The sequence below is a fragment of the Toxorhynchites rutilus genome, chromosome 2, assembly GCF_029784135.1.
Source record: "Toxorhynchites rutilus septentrionalis strain SRP chromosome 2, ASM2978413v1, whole genome shotgun sequence".
Lineage (NCBI taxonomy): Eukaryota > Metazoa > Arthropoda > Insecta > Diptera > Culicidae > Toxorhynchites > Toxorhynchites rutilus.
Window position 1 is genome coordinate 225,604,236 of NC_073745.1, and position 17,014 is coordinate 225,621,249.

The 17,014-nt window shown below is 40.5% G+C and overlaps 1 protein-coding gene across 1 annotated transcript; it reads right to left on the reverse strand.

The window, feature by feature from the left end:
- Positions 1 to 8,568: 8,568 nt before the first annotated feature.
- Positions 8,569 to 10,764, reverse strand: LOC129767610 (zinc finger protein 253-like). Its single transcript, XM_055768658.1, has 4 exons — positions 10,522 to 10,764; positions 9,454 to 10,454; positions 9,190 to 9,397; positions 8,569 to 9,127 (listed from the first exon to the last, which is right to left on the reverse strand). The coding sequence occupies exons 1-4, from the start codon at positions 10,675 to 10,677 to the stop codon at positions 8,681 to 8,683; spliced, it is 1,812 nt and encodes a 603-aa protein (XP_055624633.1). The 5' UTR covers positions 10,678 to 10,764; the 3' UTR covers positions 8,569 to 8,680.
- Positions 10,765 to 17,014: the final 6,250 nt, after the last annotated feature.

Consider the following 17,014-nt stretch of genomic DNA (forward strand, 5'->3'; position numbering starts at 1 on the left):
GGTAAAAATAATTTTCATTCATAATTTATATTTTAAAAGTACGTTCATTTCTTCTGCAAACCCATATGGTCATGCCTACTTCCCCATTTCATAATACGAAGCTCAATGCCGTCAACGCCAATTTTTCGAAAGAGAAGCGAAGGAGCCGAATCCAGGCTCGTGTGCTAAAGCTCGGTCTCATTGTTTGCACATGAAGGGGTTGTGAGGAGGAGAAAATCAATACTCGTCTCTCGAAATTCAGCCGCGCGCGCACAGGAAGTCTGAAAACCTCTAAATATTTTACGAAAGAAAATAGAAAGAGCCAAATCCCAAGCTCGCCTGCTAAATCCCGATCTCATCGCTTGCACATGGAAGGGTTGTGAGGAAGAGAAAATCGATACTCGTCTCTCGAAAATAAAGCGCGCGCACAGGAAGTCTGCTCGAAAGCAGTAACATTTTCGACAATCAAAGATAAACACAACGATTGACGTCATATCGTCCATATCGACGTGGAGCAGATATACTTCATATCTGTATTGGCGAGCAAAATATCGTGTCGTTATTATTTGCATTCAGTATGGAATGTATACGGAAGAAACAAAACAATGTTGAAAGTACTCACGGTTGCATGATAGTTTGAGCCAAAATTCTCATGAAATCATCCAACTGTTTGTTGTTGTAATATTGTCGGTGAAATTTTGATTAATTGGCGATTATTCTCTCACAACATACACAGCCCTATTCTGTATTCCGACGGATTTCCATTTCGTTCGAAACCGTTATTTCGTTCGAGTTATAATTTCGCATTCCTTATTTCGAACGTTTTGCCCATTTAATGTTCGAAGAGAACCATATCGAACGGAACGCAAAAACAACTCGAACGGAATACAGAATGGAATTTTATGAAGTCGTTAGAAATATTTCGAATCGATCGAAATACAGAATAGGGGTGACAAACCGACACTGAGAGCTCTTCCGCCCCGGGTGCGACGAAGACTCTTCCCTGGGTGCAAATGTTTCCACTTTTCTGGCGGAAGGAGAGTGCAAACCAACTCTTCCGCTCCGGGTGCAATGGCTTCCCTCGACGCCACTGTCTATTACATGAAGGAAGGAAGGTATTGAATTAGAGAGACTTTAAACTCTGAGAGTTCATTCGTCTCTTATTACATGAAGTACATATTCGATTAGAAAAAGTTAATTTTCATTCATAATTTTTATTTCAAAAATGTGTTTTTATTTCAAATCCTAAATCACCTTCACCAGTAGCTTTAAGAAATCGTGTTCGGTACAAAATTTGAAAAAACTTTTTTTGTGCGGTAGATAGGGACCGCATAAAAAAAGTTTCTCCTAAGAAAATAACTAAAATCCACGCCGTTCACCTCTCGATTTCCTTTTTGTTTCCCTGATTTGCGATGGGGCAGTTTGCCTTTCCGGTTGCACGTGGCTATGCTGTGCTTTTAATTGCATGTCGAAACTTGTTGCTGTTAGAAATCATGCCATTCGCAGCTTAGAGCATTCGATGGAGGCATGGGAATGATTTGAGAAGAGGATAATTTAGAGGCAAATATGCTTTTTCGCACTGAAATGCATATCATAAAATAAAAATGCATATAACTTCGTCAAATGTGTTTTCACATACCGCTTAAAAAGAATCGCACAAAAACAGATTTTTCTGTATTACCAAAACTAGAAATGAGGCATTGCAAGCGACCATACAGCAACTGCAGCTGTACGACTTGTGGGTACGGCTCAAGGTCTCACGTACATCACACACAGTACGGCATCTAGGCTCGACCGCATATATGTGAGCACAGAGCTACGCGGGCATCTTCGGAGCGCCGCAACACACGTATGTTCCTTCACTAATCATAAAACGATAATAGCACGCATTTGTTTTTCAGATCTCGGGCGCGAACAAGGACACGGTTTTTGGTCTCTGCGTCTGCACCTTCTCACTGCCGAGAACATAGGAGAATTTCAAGTTCGATGGCAATTTTGGAACCGACAACGGAGAAATTTTCCCAGTTGGATAGCATGGTGGATATTATTCGCAAACCCAAAAATTAATTCTGTTGCCACGATCGCAGTAAGCCTGCCCATGTATCATAACGACGGTTACTGTGAAAAATAACAGTTTGAAAATAACGTTCAGCGACATACACGCTATTGAAGATCACGGAAAAATATATATATAAACGGACAATTTTGTGATAGAGACAGGAGTTAGGAACAATTTGAGGACATCGGAGAAATTATAGGTTCAGGTTTTGAAATACCACACTTTTATGTAATTATACAGATTATTCCTTATTTCCAAACTGTAAACAGATTTCAATTTCAGCTTGAAGCTATACAACAATTGTACTACGAATCTCAAATAAAACTGTATTGCTGTCAGGAAAGGTGTAAGCCCGATTGTTTTAGTAACAAAACTTCAAGATAAAACAACCCCGATGGCCTCAAATAGATCTCAATCCGATGCATCCTGTGGGATCGATGAACACACAGAAGTCAGTATTTGTATTGTTTGTAAAACAACGAATGGAACGAATTATGTTGCATGCGACAAATGCGATCGATGGTGGTGTTTCCGATGTGCCAGAGTCGATGCAACTGTAGTGAATAAAGATTGGATTTGTCCTCGTTGTTCACCACCGCTGATGCCAGTTTCGATGCGAACGACTACGTCAAGTCGGAGGGCAGATTTGCAACGCAAACGCCTCCCCGAACAGCAGGAATTGGAGCAGAAGCAGTTAGAGTTGGAACAGAGGCAATTAGCGCTGCAGAAAAAGCATACCCAGAAGAAATATGAGCTGGAGGAGTCACTTGCTGATGAAGCCGTTGGCCACAGTACGAGGAGAAGTATCGTCAAGATCGAATCTCAAGATCGCATAAAGCAGGTCCAAGACTGGGTTGACAAGCACACCACCGCGAAGCAGAAATGCACCGAGCAACCTTTGTGTTCTCCGATGTTTCATCCAACCCCGCATAACGGCAGAGGAACAACGAAAAAGAAAACCGATGCTGACGATCCACGGTTATTCGATGAAAATGTGAACGTAGATCCAGCCACAAGTAACACAGTCATCTTGTTGGAAGATGAATTGCGGAAATGTCGGTTACAGATGCAACGAACGATAGATTCGTTTCGTGCAAGAGAAGAACCAGTGCAGGTTGATTATCGCATACCACATGCTCTACCTCCACGCCAGCCAGAGTCCCGCCCGATTTTTTGAGCAGACGCGTAATCCATTCGCACGCTCGAACTACGGTGGAGTTGCAGGAATATCGCCTATCTCACCAACGTAGAGCATAATCTTAGAAGACCTTCAGCAGAGCAGCTGGCTGCTAGGCATGTAATGCCCCGCGATTTACCAGACTTTTCGGGTGATCCTGAGGAGTGGCAATTTTTTTACAGTAGCTTCTGTCATACTTCTGTTGCTTGCGGATTTAGCATCGTGGAGAATCTCGCACGTTTGCAACGTTGCTTGAAGGGAAATGCTCTCAAATCTGTGCGATACTATTTGCTCTCACCTGAATCCAGAAGTAATCGAGACGCTTAGAACCTTGTTTGGTCGCCCGGAAGTTATAATAAACAAGTTGCTCCAAAATGTCCACGAAACTCCAGCTCCAAAACCAGAAAAGCTGAAAACACTAATCGACTTCGGAATATCTGTAAGGAATTTAACACAACACCTTGTCGCATTAGGGCAGCAAGCACATCTTTCGAACCCGGTGTTGCTTCAAGAGCTAGTTGGAAAGTTGCCGGCCAACATAAAACTTCATTGGGCGCAGCATATCATGTGCCAGCCAGAAGCGAATTTGCAAATGTTCAGCAATTTTATGACAATGGTGGTCGAATCCGTGAGCAAAGTGGTCACCTATACATGTGCCCAACATTCGAAGAACGACAAAGCTTGTGAAAAGGATAACAGTTTTATTTATGCTCACTCCGAGGATGAAGCCTCATTTTTGCCGAAGGAGGAAAAAGAAGAAAACGAAGAACGCTGCTTGTACTGTAGGAGAGAAGGTCATCGGTTGAAAACCTGCACGAAATTTCAACATCTGTCAGTAGACGATCGATAGACAAGTGTTAAATCGCTGAAAGTGTGCCGATGATGTCTCAACCCACATGGTCGACGAACGTGTAGAATTTCCGGCAGATGTGAGCTCAATGGATGCCAATATTTCCACCACCAATTGCTGCATGGTAAATCTGATGTGATGATGGTGAATCCCTCAATCGCATCCGTTGAGAGTCACATTCATCATCATCAACACTGCATGGGAAAACAAAATCCATCACCGTTTTCGCGTTTCTGGATGAAGGTTCCTCTTCAACGCTCATCGAACGCTGTTTGATCGAAGAACTCGGAGTCACAGGACCAATCGTTCCACTGTGTCTCAAGTGGATCGGTAATATGACAAGAACCGAAGAAGAATCACAGGTCGTTTCACTCAAAATATCTGAAATTAATCGGACGAAACAATTTCCGTTGGTAAACGTGCGCATGGTAGGAGCTTTGAAACTACCATTACAAACATACGTTTTGCAGACCTTCAACGGAATCATTTTCATCATAAAGGTTTACCAGTGAAAAGCTACGAAGATGTCACTCCGAAACTTCTGGTAGGCCTCCGAAACATACAGCTAGCCGTGCCTCAAAAAATCAAAGAAGGGCACAGCGGAATCGTAGCTGCCAAGACTCGCTTAGGATGGATACAGTACCTTGGATCATGCTTATAAATCCGATGAGTGTAACTACCATGTATACGAGAGCGGAGCAGGAGAAAAGTTGAACCGTGATATGAAAAATAACTTCAACGCCGACGAATGCGTGATGTGTGAACATCCGGAAAAGAAATTGTCAAAACAGAAAAAAACAGAAGAGCAACATCGAGGGAGTCACATACACCAAGAGATTCGAAATTTACAAAGTCCTATAGGACTCGAACGCTTCTCAAAGTGGGCCCGTTTTCTGAAGACGATCGCATATATAATCCGTTTTGTATACAGCTTGAAACAAAAGAAAACCGGAAACAAGAGTAGTGCACACCTAGCGCAAAAGGAGCTACAGGATCTCACCCATTCGAATGCATATCACAATGAAGCAATAGCAAAGAAGCCAAACCCACTGTGTAGAATAATGCATGAGCGGAACATTCAACAAGTCGATAGTTCAACAGTCATAGCAAAAGTGCAAACGCCAGTGGTTGAAGCCGAAGCGAATGTCGACACTCGATTGAGTAATTTGTTGTTGGACTCCCCGAAGCATGAGGCGCTGACGTACCACTGCATCATGAGAAGTTTAACTACAATCAAACAACTAGCGGTAAAGATGACAACGGGAACAATTTGGTCAACTTGGGCCTTGATCCAACAGTGGAAGCCGTGGATTTTGAAGTATCTGCAGTTTTCGAAGAGGCGTAAAAAGTTTCTATATGACAAAACCAGAAAGAATGGATGGGTGTATTGGACGTTGCTAAATGTAGTGAGCCTGAGGGTTCCATTCAGCCTCACGAGAAGGGGAATGTTGCCACGATCGCAGTAAGCCTGCCCATGTATCATAACGACGGTTACTGTGAAAAATAACAGTTTGAAAATAACGTTCAGCGACATACACGCTATTGAAGATCACGGGAAAAATATATATAAACGGACAATTTTGTGATAGAGACAGGAGTTAGGAACAATTTGAGGACAACGGAGAAATTAGAGGTTCAGGTTTTGAAATACCACACTTTTATGTAATTATACAGATTATTCCTTATTTCCAAACTGTAAACAGATTTCAATTCCAGCTTGAAGCTATACAACAATTGTACTACGAATTTCAAATAAAACTGTATTGCTGTCAGGAAAGGTGTAAGCCCGATTGTTTTAGTAACAAAGTCCTTTTTTCGATGGAAATCAAAGTAAAAATATTCAACGCCGAATATCAATGGCTCTACGCGCAATTACGAGCGGCGTATGATGGATGTTATCAAAATCCCGCCATGCTCGTGACAATCAACCGCGTTAAAGCACAAATGCTTTCACTGCAGCGGAAGTTCGCGCAAAATTTTATTAGTTTACACATCGGTCTTCATATATCTTTGGAATCTTGGTATCCTTAGCAAAAACTCACTTATCGTAACCTCGTCACTTTTTTCCTCTTCCATTGTTAGTTCGAATCTTCCACCTAGTGTTGTTTCTCTTATGATTCTCCTTTCGTTAGAAAAGTCGTAGTCGTTGAATAGCCTTGTTGAAAAAAATTGTTTCTTTCAGCAAAAGAAAATTGCAATTCTGCAATTCTGCCCAAGAGAAAGGAGTGGACGATCAAAATTTGGTCAACTTGAATTTAACGTTTTTCTTTTGAGTGTGAATTTTGACTAATCTTGTAGATGGGCGCGTGTAGAATGATTTTATTCTATTTTGATTTAGACGTTTGCTCTGTAGCTCTCTATATGACGTCAAAACAAGAGGACGCAACCCTCCCAAGCAGCTTTCGGGACAGACGTTTTACACGACGAGAAATGAGCAAATTTTCAACTATCCATGTTCCCCAGAAATACCTGGTTTGGGAGTCTGCGCCTCTGACTGGAGAAGCGATATTGTCATCGCCACTGGGACCATCAATCAGGATTATACGCCAATGAATACCTGGAGAAACGTCTGCTGTTTTTCCTCAACAAAACACGACGTTCGCGTTCTATTATGGACGGTTTTGGCATCCTGCTATCATGGAATGGTACCGAAAATAACTTGATTATGGTGCCTAAAGATCACAATCCTTACAACACTCCAGAACTCCACCCCATAGGAAGATATTGGATCATCGTCAAGCGGAATATGAAAAAGACGCAATAAAGGCAGTTGATAAAGGATGTCGTTACTCAAATCAACAGCCTTTTTCTCATTCAAAACGAAAAAGGCCCAAGAAATATTGTTTCAAATTAACTATACCATTTTCTATCTTGATATGTCGGACAATCTCAAACATTTGATCAGCGTGCGATGCCACATTTCATATTTTCGCGTGTTGCTGCATCAAAAGAATATTTGGATTAAGACTAGACTTCAGAAAGAACACCGAACTTACTTCGTATGAGAACATCTTTAAGCACTGGAGAGGTCGTCTTAACTACTTAGGAGAAGATCAAAATTACCTGATTGCAACGTTTTTAGACCCGAGGATCAGGTCAGCTCTCGAAACGTGGACAGACAGACAAAAAATCATCATACAAGAATATCGATCGAATCGAATCGAGTCTTCTGCGAATAACAGAATAATGATTACCGTCTTCAACACCTGTTGAACGAAACGAAAGCGATGAAACTGAATGAAACGTTGTTGATATAAGTTAATAATAAATCAATTTTAATAACATTTTTGACATTTCAGTAATCACACCTAATTTTTAATTACGTGTGAATGATGTTCGTATGGCACTGTGTTATAATTTATCTTATGTTAATAAGATTTTTTTTTCTAATATCCGGCCGGATAGCAAGTATTGGCCGGATGGCCCAGCTGCTGGATATCCGTTTCATCTCTACTCCAGATTGCAAAAAAATATAAAACAGTAAATCAAATACGTAAGGGGAACTGTTCAAGCGTCAGGAAATCTGCATTCTCTCAATAATTCCAGTGGTTACACCAGTTGCTACTAGTACCTCATAAAACTTATACTTAAACGATAAACTTATACGCATAAGAGAGACAAAACGTTTGCAATGCAGTGTCGTATTGAATACAGTTCACAAAATATAAATGTTCAATGATAGAATCGAGGTTCTTTTTAACCTGTTCGTCTTATCCCCTGTTCCCCTATCCCCTATATATTTACATTACGTTTTCCCCAACGTTGCGTCAGACAACGAATCAACTCATGCAACAAAAATATGTCACAAAACAGTGTATTTGCTACGGTTCCCGGAATAAATCGCCACAGAAAACGACTGCAACAGAAACCACCGCTTATAAAATGTGTAGTAGGCTATAAATATTGTGGCGCGGTATTGTATTTCAAAACAAGAATTAACCGGGCAAACGTATCGCCCCAGGCAAACGTAACGCCCCGGGCAGACGTATACCGTCCGACGCTCGCTAGAGCTCGGTCGGACATTGCTAAAGGATCGTATCCTATGTTTCAAACTAACCGGGCAATCAGTGGATCCCAGGTTTGCGTGCGAGACACCGCCGCTTCCGACGGCGGGTCGGCGGTGGACTCGGATTGCGTCATCTTGGCGGCATGGGCCGCCTCGATTCCTTATCCTCGCCAAATGGGGACTTCGTCCCCATTACATTGTCCTCAGAATAAATTTCGAAAAACGAGAACAAGAGAATAAATTTATAATAGAAATGTGAGGCACATGATGTTTTTCCCGCGCCAAATATTTCTAGCCTACTACACTTTTTCTAAGCGGTTGTTTCTGTTGCAGTTGTTTACTGTGGCGATTTATTCCGGTCACCATTTGCTACACCTTCTGCTCGCTAGCTGAGAAATTTATATCACGCTTGTTCTTTTGGATAATCTACAGTTCAATCTCGACAATCTAGAATTTGTTGAAGAAATTCACAATAGATGACTAAATGACTAAAGGAATTCTCGACTGCGAACTCTTTTTATTCGTTAGGACATGACAGTAGACATACATTTTTACTTGAGATAATACCCACGACAATGCGTCGATGTCATTATAATTATTGTATTGTATTTAATAATCAGATACATTATCCGTGTTCGTCTCGACGGGTGATATTTGTGTTTTATTGCAAATTGCCATGTGTTGTAATTTAAGTGCCCGTGAAGGAAATGCGATATCACATTTACGACATTGCTCAAGCCGCTTTCTCGCTCCCCTAAGTTGACCTAACAGAACTCCTGGAGGTGGTTTCACACGTACATTCGTTTTAACACCATGCTTCACTAGCATATGCTTATTGTACTGGAAATGATTGCGAAGATCCTTGTCGCAGCATTGATAATCATTTCGGTAGGTTATGCACATGTGTTTGTCGAAATCTATCTGATTCAGATGTAATGATAGGCAGACGTTACATTCCAATGGTTTTGGATTCGCATGACGCAGTTTATGTGTTTCAAGCTTATCTTGACTATCATAAGTAATTACGCAAATATCACACACAAAGTTACACTGAATCTGAAAAAATAAAACCAATGATTTAAGTTATTTCACTTAACAAATACAACAAAACTGCTTACATGATGAACTCGTTCGATGTGATCTCTTAGGGCAATTTTCTGATCATATGATTTGTCACAGTGCTCGCAGGCGTGACGGATGGCCATATGTACTCGAATGTAATGATTTCGTAAAGCATTGGTTGTGTTGAAGCGTCCCGGACATTGTTCACAGGCATACTTACGTTCATTGCTGTGGCTTTCCATGTGTCTTTTCAACCTGCTTGACCTATAAAACGAATCAATCAATCAAGGGATTATGTTTGGAAAATCACATTCAAATACGTTCTGAATATCACACCACAAACTTCGCATCTTTTATTCCAGTTGTCTTTCGTGTGAATACTCATGTGTGCTTTCAATGAAAGCTTCGTATTGGATGCATAGTCACAATATTCGCATGTATACTTTTTTGAATCCTCATGTCGTTCCATATGGGCCTTCAGCGAATACGAGTTCCGCAAAGCTGTTCCACAAATCTCGCACACTACCTGATTTTCTGGATGTGACAAACTATGGCTGCGCATTTCGTCATAACTTCTAAACACTTGCTCACATTCGGAACATGGATACGTTCGATTTTCCCTTTTCACATGAACCGCTTTGTGTCGGTCCACAGCTATCCGGTATTTAGTTTTGAACTTACACTTATCGCAGGACCAGGGCTCCTTCAGAAACGAGCCATCGGGGTGCACACGAGGTCGTCCTCTTCGTTTAGTTGCAGTAGCCTTTCGGTTGTATTCCTTGGGAAGATCTCTTGTTTTCCTCAAAGTCTGTCTTCTATTCCTAACTTGATCATTTTCCGTATTTTTTCCTGCTGAATCATCTTCATCAAACGGTTTTACGTAAATAATTTCCGCCTGAATATTTTCCTTTGTATCGTTGGTGTAATGATCATCGCCATCTACATATTTTTGATCCTCTATAATATCGCGATCGTCAAAAGTCGTATGATCTTCATTTGCTGTAACTAAATCTATGGCTTCACTTTTGATATCAATTCCTTCCTCATAGCATGCAAACTCATATTGCTCAAATTCAGCCAAAAGATCCTCCAGATTAGGTTCCGTCTTATTACAAAGGGATAAATTATCGAACAGTGAATGAAGCTCACGTTTGTTATGTTCAAAAAGAGTCGACATAGATTCCGTGTTAGATTCCTTCAGATCAACAAATGCTTCCATGAAACGAAGTGCTAGAACAAGATTGTTTCTGTACGCTATGAAATCTGTGAGTTTCTCCAAACACGGGCTACAGATAGCCGTAGGAAGTGAATACTTCTTTTTCTGGAAATGAACCATATAGTAAAGTCATTTAGTATAATTTTATTCAAAAAGACTAATATTTACTCACCTCTGAAACACGGAATGTTATTTCGTCTAGAAAATCAACTATTTTGCATTCAAAATTTACAAAATTTTCATCTATGGAGAGCATCGACTCCGTTGTGTCTGTCTTTAGACATATTCGACAAACATTGGGAAAATTACTTAGATTAAACACTGGCATATCTGGGATTGTATTAAAATAATTTATGGATTATCAATGCTAAACAATTTCAAAACAAAATGCATCTGAGCAACTTTGGTAGTAGAATTTGATAGCAATATTTGTAAACAATAATAAAAGGGATGCCAGATTTATTAATTTATATCACTAAATACTGCCACTTGCATGATACTTAACCTTCCTGTACTCGCGTGCAAAATCATAACACGTATACTCGCGCACGGTGTCACAGACCGAAAATTGAACTTCTCTGCAATGTTGCCATTGTGTATTTTTCAGGCTTTATTGGCATTTATTTCAAGAAGAGGGTATGATTGAATGAAAAAACTTCCAAAAATATGTTTTCTTCGTCTTTATTATGTTTTAATAGTCATCTAATTCAGCCTCCTCAAAATAGAGTAATTTTTGATACTCCAACACAAATAACGAATTTCGAATTTTTCACTGTTATTAATTAAAAGTAAGCAACTGAATATAATTCATGGAAGTATAAAGAGCTATAAAATAACATAAAAACGTATCAATCGATTGTGGTTTCATTGGAGTAAGAAACAAACATATTTTTTTACACTTTATGCAGTTGTTGTGTGTTTTTCGGGTCTTTTATCGAAGAGAAGAATGTATAACAACCTTCTAGATAATTACAAGATGATAAAGGTTCTGGAATATAAAGTTTGCATATTTCTAACATTCTTTGTCTTTGTTTTCTCGGTAAACTAAGAATAAATGCCTTTTTTAGATGAGGCATAAAAAGATGATATAAAAGGATTTCTAGGAACTTGCTTTTCTTTTTCTTGTTTTCTTGTCGATATTGTCCATTATTAAAAAAATATCCCCGAAACTGTAACTGTTAAAAATTACCATAAGCTACCGATCTGTTTATAGTTTACTGTTTACAATTCTTCCACAAGTGAAATTCTTTCACAAGTGTGTATATGTATGACCATTATATTTAGCGAATAACTATACGAAAGTCAAACATATATTTTGCTTTTGAACGTATGAATCTAACGACGAATAGTTAATATATGGATCCGTTCAATCCAGTTACAAAAGGGACTGAAATCAAATAAGAATAGTCCTGTAATGATATTATGTATTATATTCAATAAATATTCCACGTTACTAACATTATTTTATTCATTTCATTCAACAATATTCTAGAATATGAAAAAAGGCACTTGTCCTAAAAAGTTACTCCTATACTCGCGTCGGTGTGTCAGACCGAAAGTGTTAAAGAAGTGGCACACGACCCCCTTTGTACCAACACATGCGATACGCTAAACGATGACGAACGACGAATAACGAAGCTAGAGAGAATCGCAAAGTCGTAGTGTTGATATTTTCTGAGAAATGAACGAATTATTGATTTCTCGGTCTGACAGACCAATGCGCGAGTATAGGAGTGTTAAGCGCGATTCACATACAACATTCACGTCACGTTCACGTTCCTTCACGTCAAGTTGCGTCAGTTATTCTTCCATGGAATTCCTATTGAAGCATTCACATACACCAGCAACGGCGAGTCGAAGTTCCCGTTGCCGGTGTATGTGAATGTTTGCATAAGAACTGCTTGGAAGAATAATTGACGCAACGTGACGGAACGGAACGTGAACGTGACGTGGATGTTGTATGTGAATCGCACTTTATTCTTCCATGCAATTCCTATTGAAGCATTCACATACACCAGCAACGGCAAGTCGAAGTTGCCGTTGCCGGTGTATGTGAATGTTTTCCTAAGAACTGCTTGAAAGAATAATGTGCGATTCACATAGAACGTTACGGAGAAGAACGTCTACGTTCCGTCGACGTCTCTTCCAATTCACACATATAGTCAATGCTTGCACCAGCACCGTCACGTCAAATGTCAAACGAATGATTTATTTAATGTTATTCATGATGTTGCCATCTAGAAGTAAAAGAAGTTGGCCCGGCTCATGAGTTGTTGAGTCTGATAGGTAGGAACAGGTGGAGTCGCCTCCCTGATGTCGGTGATTGGCACTAAAGTGGCGGAAATAGGCCGACGAAAAATAAGCGAAGATAAAAAAAAAAAAAAAAAATGTTGCCACCTACAACAATTTTAAATTGCAATGCCCTCTTTCGAATCAGCATACCTAGAATCAGTTCTAAGTTTTGAAAAAATCAATTAAAATCATTGAATTCAATTATTTAAATGCTTAAACCCCGTAGTCCCGACTTTTATTCATAAATATATATATATATATATATAGACATATCATGTCCGAGCTACAGCGGAAGTGGAGGACCGACCAGCATGCGGATAACGCCTGACCATAAGAGATGAATAATCGAGACGGCTGTAGTACCGGATAGTCCCCCCCGAGAGCCGCCGTGACGGAGTGCGCGTCATGTTGGAGGGCACTACCTAATCGGCGCTCCGCTGGGAAGAGAAATCCTGCGAGGGTGACTGTGACGGGGCGCGCGTCAAGTTGGAGGGCGCTTCCTAATCGGTGCACGTCTCGACAGGTAACCGGATACTGCCACGGAGAAGAGCAAAAATGCCTGCCTGGCAACGCCTGATAGTGGCCTGGATGGAGAAACACTGCGAACGTTTCGAAGGAGCGAGCATCAAGGATGAAACCATGATCAAAATGGTGCATACCCCACGAGAGTAGCTGTGACGGAGTGCGCGTCATGTTGGAGGGCACTACCTAATCGGCGCTCCGCTGGGAGAGAAATCCTGCGAGGGTGACTGTGACGGGGCGCGCGTCAAGTTGGAGGGCGCTTCCTAATCGGTGCACGTCTCGACAGGTAACCGGATACTGCCGCGGAGAACAGCAAAAATGCCTGCCTGGCAACGCCTGATCGTGGCCTGGATGGAGAAACACCGTGAAGGATGAAGCCGTGATCAAAATGGTGTATACCCCACGAGAGTAGCTGTGACGGAGTGCGCGTCATGTAGGAGGGCACTACCTAATCGGCACTCCGCTGGGAAGAGAAATCCTGCGAGGGTGATTGTGACGGGGCGCGCGTCAAGTTGGAGGGCGCTTCCTAATCGGTGCACGTCTCGACAGGTGAGAAATCCCGCGAGGGTGACTGTGACGGGTTGCGCGTCAAGTTGGAGGGCAATTCCTAATCGGTACACGTCTCGACGGGTAAATGGATGCCTGCGAAGAGGATATAAGCGCAGTGGAATGAAAAGCGAATAGAGAGAAAAAATGTTGAGAAAAAGGGAAGGACAACGCTAGTCAGCGTTGGAAACTCGAAGAGTGCATGAGCACAGCCGCCCCCTGAAGTATTCGCCTAGATGTGGTCCCAGGGGGAATAAGGCAACGAGTAGAGGGCTTGGTTTTTGTGGGTGCGATCCCCACTCGACGTCTGGGTTAACCCTTCCCAGATAAGGCTGGTAGAGCGTTCCTCACCTCTATAAAAAAAATATATATATATATATATAGACTATTTCTCTCAGCTAGTCGTGAATGATTTTCACTCCTAAATTTGGAACTGAAGGCCCATTTATACGTTGCTAGTAGCTGACTTGAGCAGCTACTGACCCGGTGAACAGTTGGTGAAAGTTGGTTGACTCGCCTTGTCCGTTCACACAGTGTGAGCTGCTGACGAGAAACTAGATACTACAGCATTGGCTTATCAGAGATGCCAGATGATTTCTCAAATGTCCATCAAATAGTCAGAAACAGCAATCAGGTCCGAATTTGACAGATGATTGATCCGAAATCGACTTCGAAATCGAAATCGAGTATTCGTCTCAGGTTTTCAGTTGCATTTATTTTATTTAGTTGCACAATTTTATTGCGAAGTACACACTACACGGTCAGCGTCAGCATTGTGCTGAATTTCTTCGAACTGAAGATACTTTCCGAAAAAGCAGAAAGGCAAAAGGATTTGGGCCAGAAATTTGATGCAAGAAAAAGGAGCAACAAATGAAATCTTGAAGGAACTCTACGATGATGATCCTCTAGAGTATATAGCAGTGTTGAAAAAAACATCTGAATTAGTGGAAACAGTCCCAGCAAACATTAAGTCGTATGAATAGCTATAATTGGAGGCGATATACATACAACCAAGACACATTTGTATGATATATGATGCAGATAACTAGCATATAAACACAAAAGTGGAGGCGATATACGTATATGCTATATTTTGTACGCATATAAAGCCGTAAATAACGATATGCGATGCTTTTTGGACTGATATGCGATTTGATACGACAACCTTACCACTCAATCCATCGATGACATGGAAAATCGTGTTTTTGCATTTTATGCGATTTTAGATATATATGATCGATATTTTGATTGATATTTTATGCGATTGTGATTTGATACGAAATTATATGTGACTTATCATGTGCAAAGTTATACGATTTAATGTTTGCTGGGCTGTTGGATTTGATTGGTCCAAGAATACAACGCCAAGATACACTCATGGGGGATGCTATACCTGCAAGAGTGCAATTTCAAAACGACATTGATGTGCCTTGCTTCTGGAATGTCATTCAGATTGTTGTCGATATTTTTCAGATTCTCGAAAGCATTTATAGCTAAGATAATTCCGGAAGTATGTGAAGCTATAAATGGCAACCTAAATGATTTTTTGAAATTTTATTTATTTCGCCTTGTGGGCAGCTTCGTGTGCCAATTTGTGAAATCAAAATGATAGTAGATTTGCAGGTGGAATACGCGTCAAAATTAAAATAATGAATGAAAACGTGCTTTTTAAAATCGAAGATGTATTCTGTTTTTTAGAACGATACTTTATTTGCAAGTTGTGAATGAATTTTGAATGAAAGTTGTGCCTGATATTAGAGATTCTCAAGAAAACTATCTCAAAAAGAAAGCGTGCCCCGCCAGCATGTTGTTATGCATGCTGGCGGGGCACGCACAACGATTTCGTTTAGAAACTATGAGGGTTTTATTTGTTTTTCCAAAAATTTTGAAGTCTATAAATACCTTCACATATTTTCAAATATCTTAAAAATAGAGACATTTCTTTACATTTGGCATCCCTGATTCGAACGCTAAATTCTGTTTTTGACGTTTTGAGGGATGCGAGTGCGAGTGAATTCAAAAAACTTTGAAGTAGCTCGCACGCCGAATTACACATGACACTAACTCGCATGATGTGTTCACACTAGAGATGTGCCATCCGCTCATGAGCTGTTCCGAAGAATCGACTCTTTGAAGTGAGTTGACGCGGAACAGCTCGCAAAAAAAATCAAACAGCTCTTCAGCTCACTTTGATGATGATGAAGGAGAGAAAAGAGCTGTAGAATTGAAGAGAGTGTGTGAGCTGTAAGATTCAAATGAACTGACCGTCTCTCGCTCTTCGTGTTAAGACATCAGTTTAGTTTCATTTGTCCCTCGTCTTTTCAACTGTTATATTCGCGTTGACGGCATTGAGCTTTGTTTACCAGTTTAGGGGGCGCCAAAAATAATAATTGGCTCTCAGGCAGAATGAACACGTTTTTAAAATTCAAATTATTAATGAAAATTAACTTCTGTGTATCAAATGAGTATTCTATTTCAATGAAAAACACTTTGTTTGCAGGCGGTGCAAAAATCTCATAAGAATTTTTTTTTTTTTTTAAGAAAACTTTCTATTGTAATGTAAAGCCTCAGTAAAAATGTCGGAAATGTTGTACTCGCCGAGTCTGTTGTAAATAATAGTCTGGAATACGTGTTTCAAGTAATTAATAATATGGTGTGAAAAATTTCATTTGAATTTTAACATTTTCAAACTGGCTTCGTGGCTATGGAGTTTGGGACCCAAATTGAAAGTCGGCACTGACAACTGAGCTGAAGAGCTGTTCATAAAGAACAGCTCATTTAGATGAGCTGATATGATCAGAGCTGTTCATCATGATGAGCTGATTTGCACACCTCTAGTTCACACGGTGTGAGTAGCTGCACTGCAGTAACTGACTAGACCGACTCGTATGCTTACTCGCACCGTCTGAACCCGGCTTGAGAGATATGTTGGCATAAAAAGTACAGTAAGTTACTTATATTGCGATATGCCGAGGCACCACTCAGTGTCGCATTGGAGGCGATTTTGACCAGTAATTGGACATTCGCGACTGGTGGCGACTTTCAATGTGGGGTTATAATTTGGGCCCCAAGCTGAATGTTTACAAAAACGTCCAATTAGAGGTAAAAATGTCCAATTCAACGTGTTGCATCACAGGTCTGTCCAATTAGTTAAATTTCGAATTAGATGTAAATTACTGTACAACCAAAATCAAATCAAAAGCCCAGACAAAAACCCAAGAAACCGTCCATCTCCGTCAATTATTCTTTTCTACAAATCTTACCGCTCGTTTTCGTTGAACGTATGCTGACGGGTCGTTACGTTG

Coding starts and splice junctions, on each gene's coding strand:
- LOC129767610 (XM_055768658.1), bottom strand. CDS start 10,677: ATGCCAGTGTTTAATCTAAGTAATTTTCCCAATGTTTGTCGAATATGT. Junction 10,455..10,521: donor TAACATTCCGTGTTTCAGAG/GTGAGTAAATAT, acceptor GTTCATTTCCAG/AAAAAGAAGTATTCACTTCC. Junction 9,128..9,189: donor ACATCGAACGAGTTCATCAT/GTAAGCAGTTTT, acceptor TTATTTTTTCAG/ATTCAGTGTAACTTTGTGTG.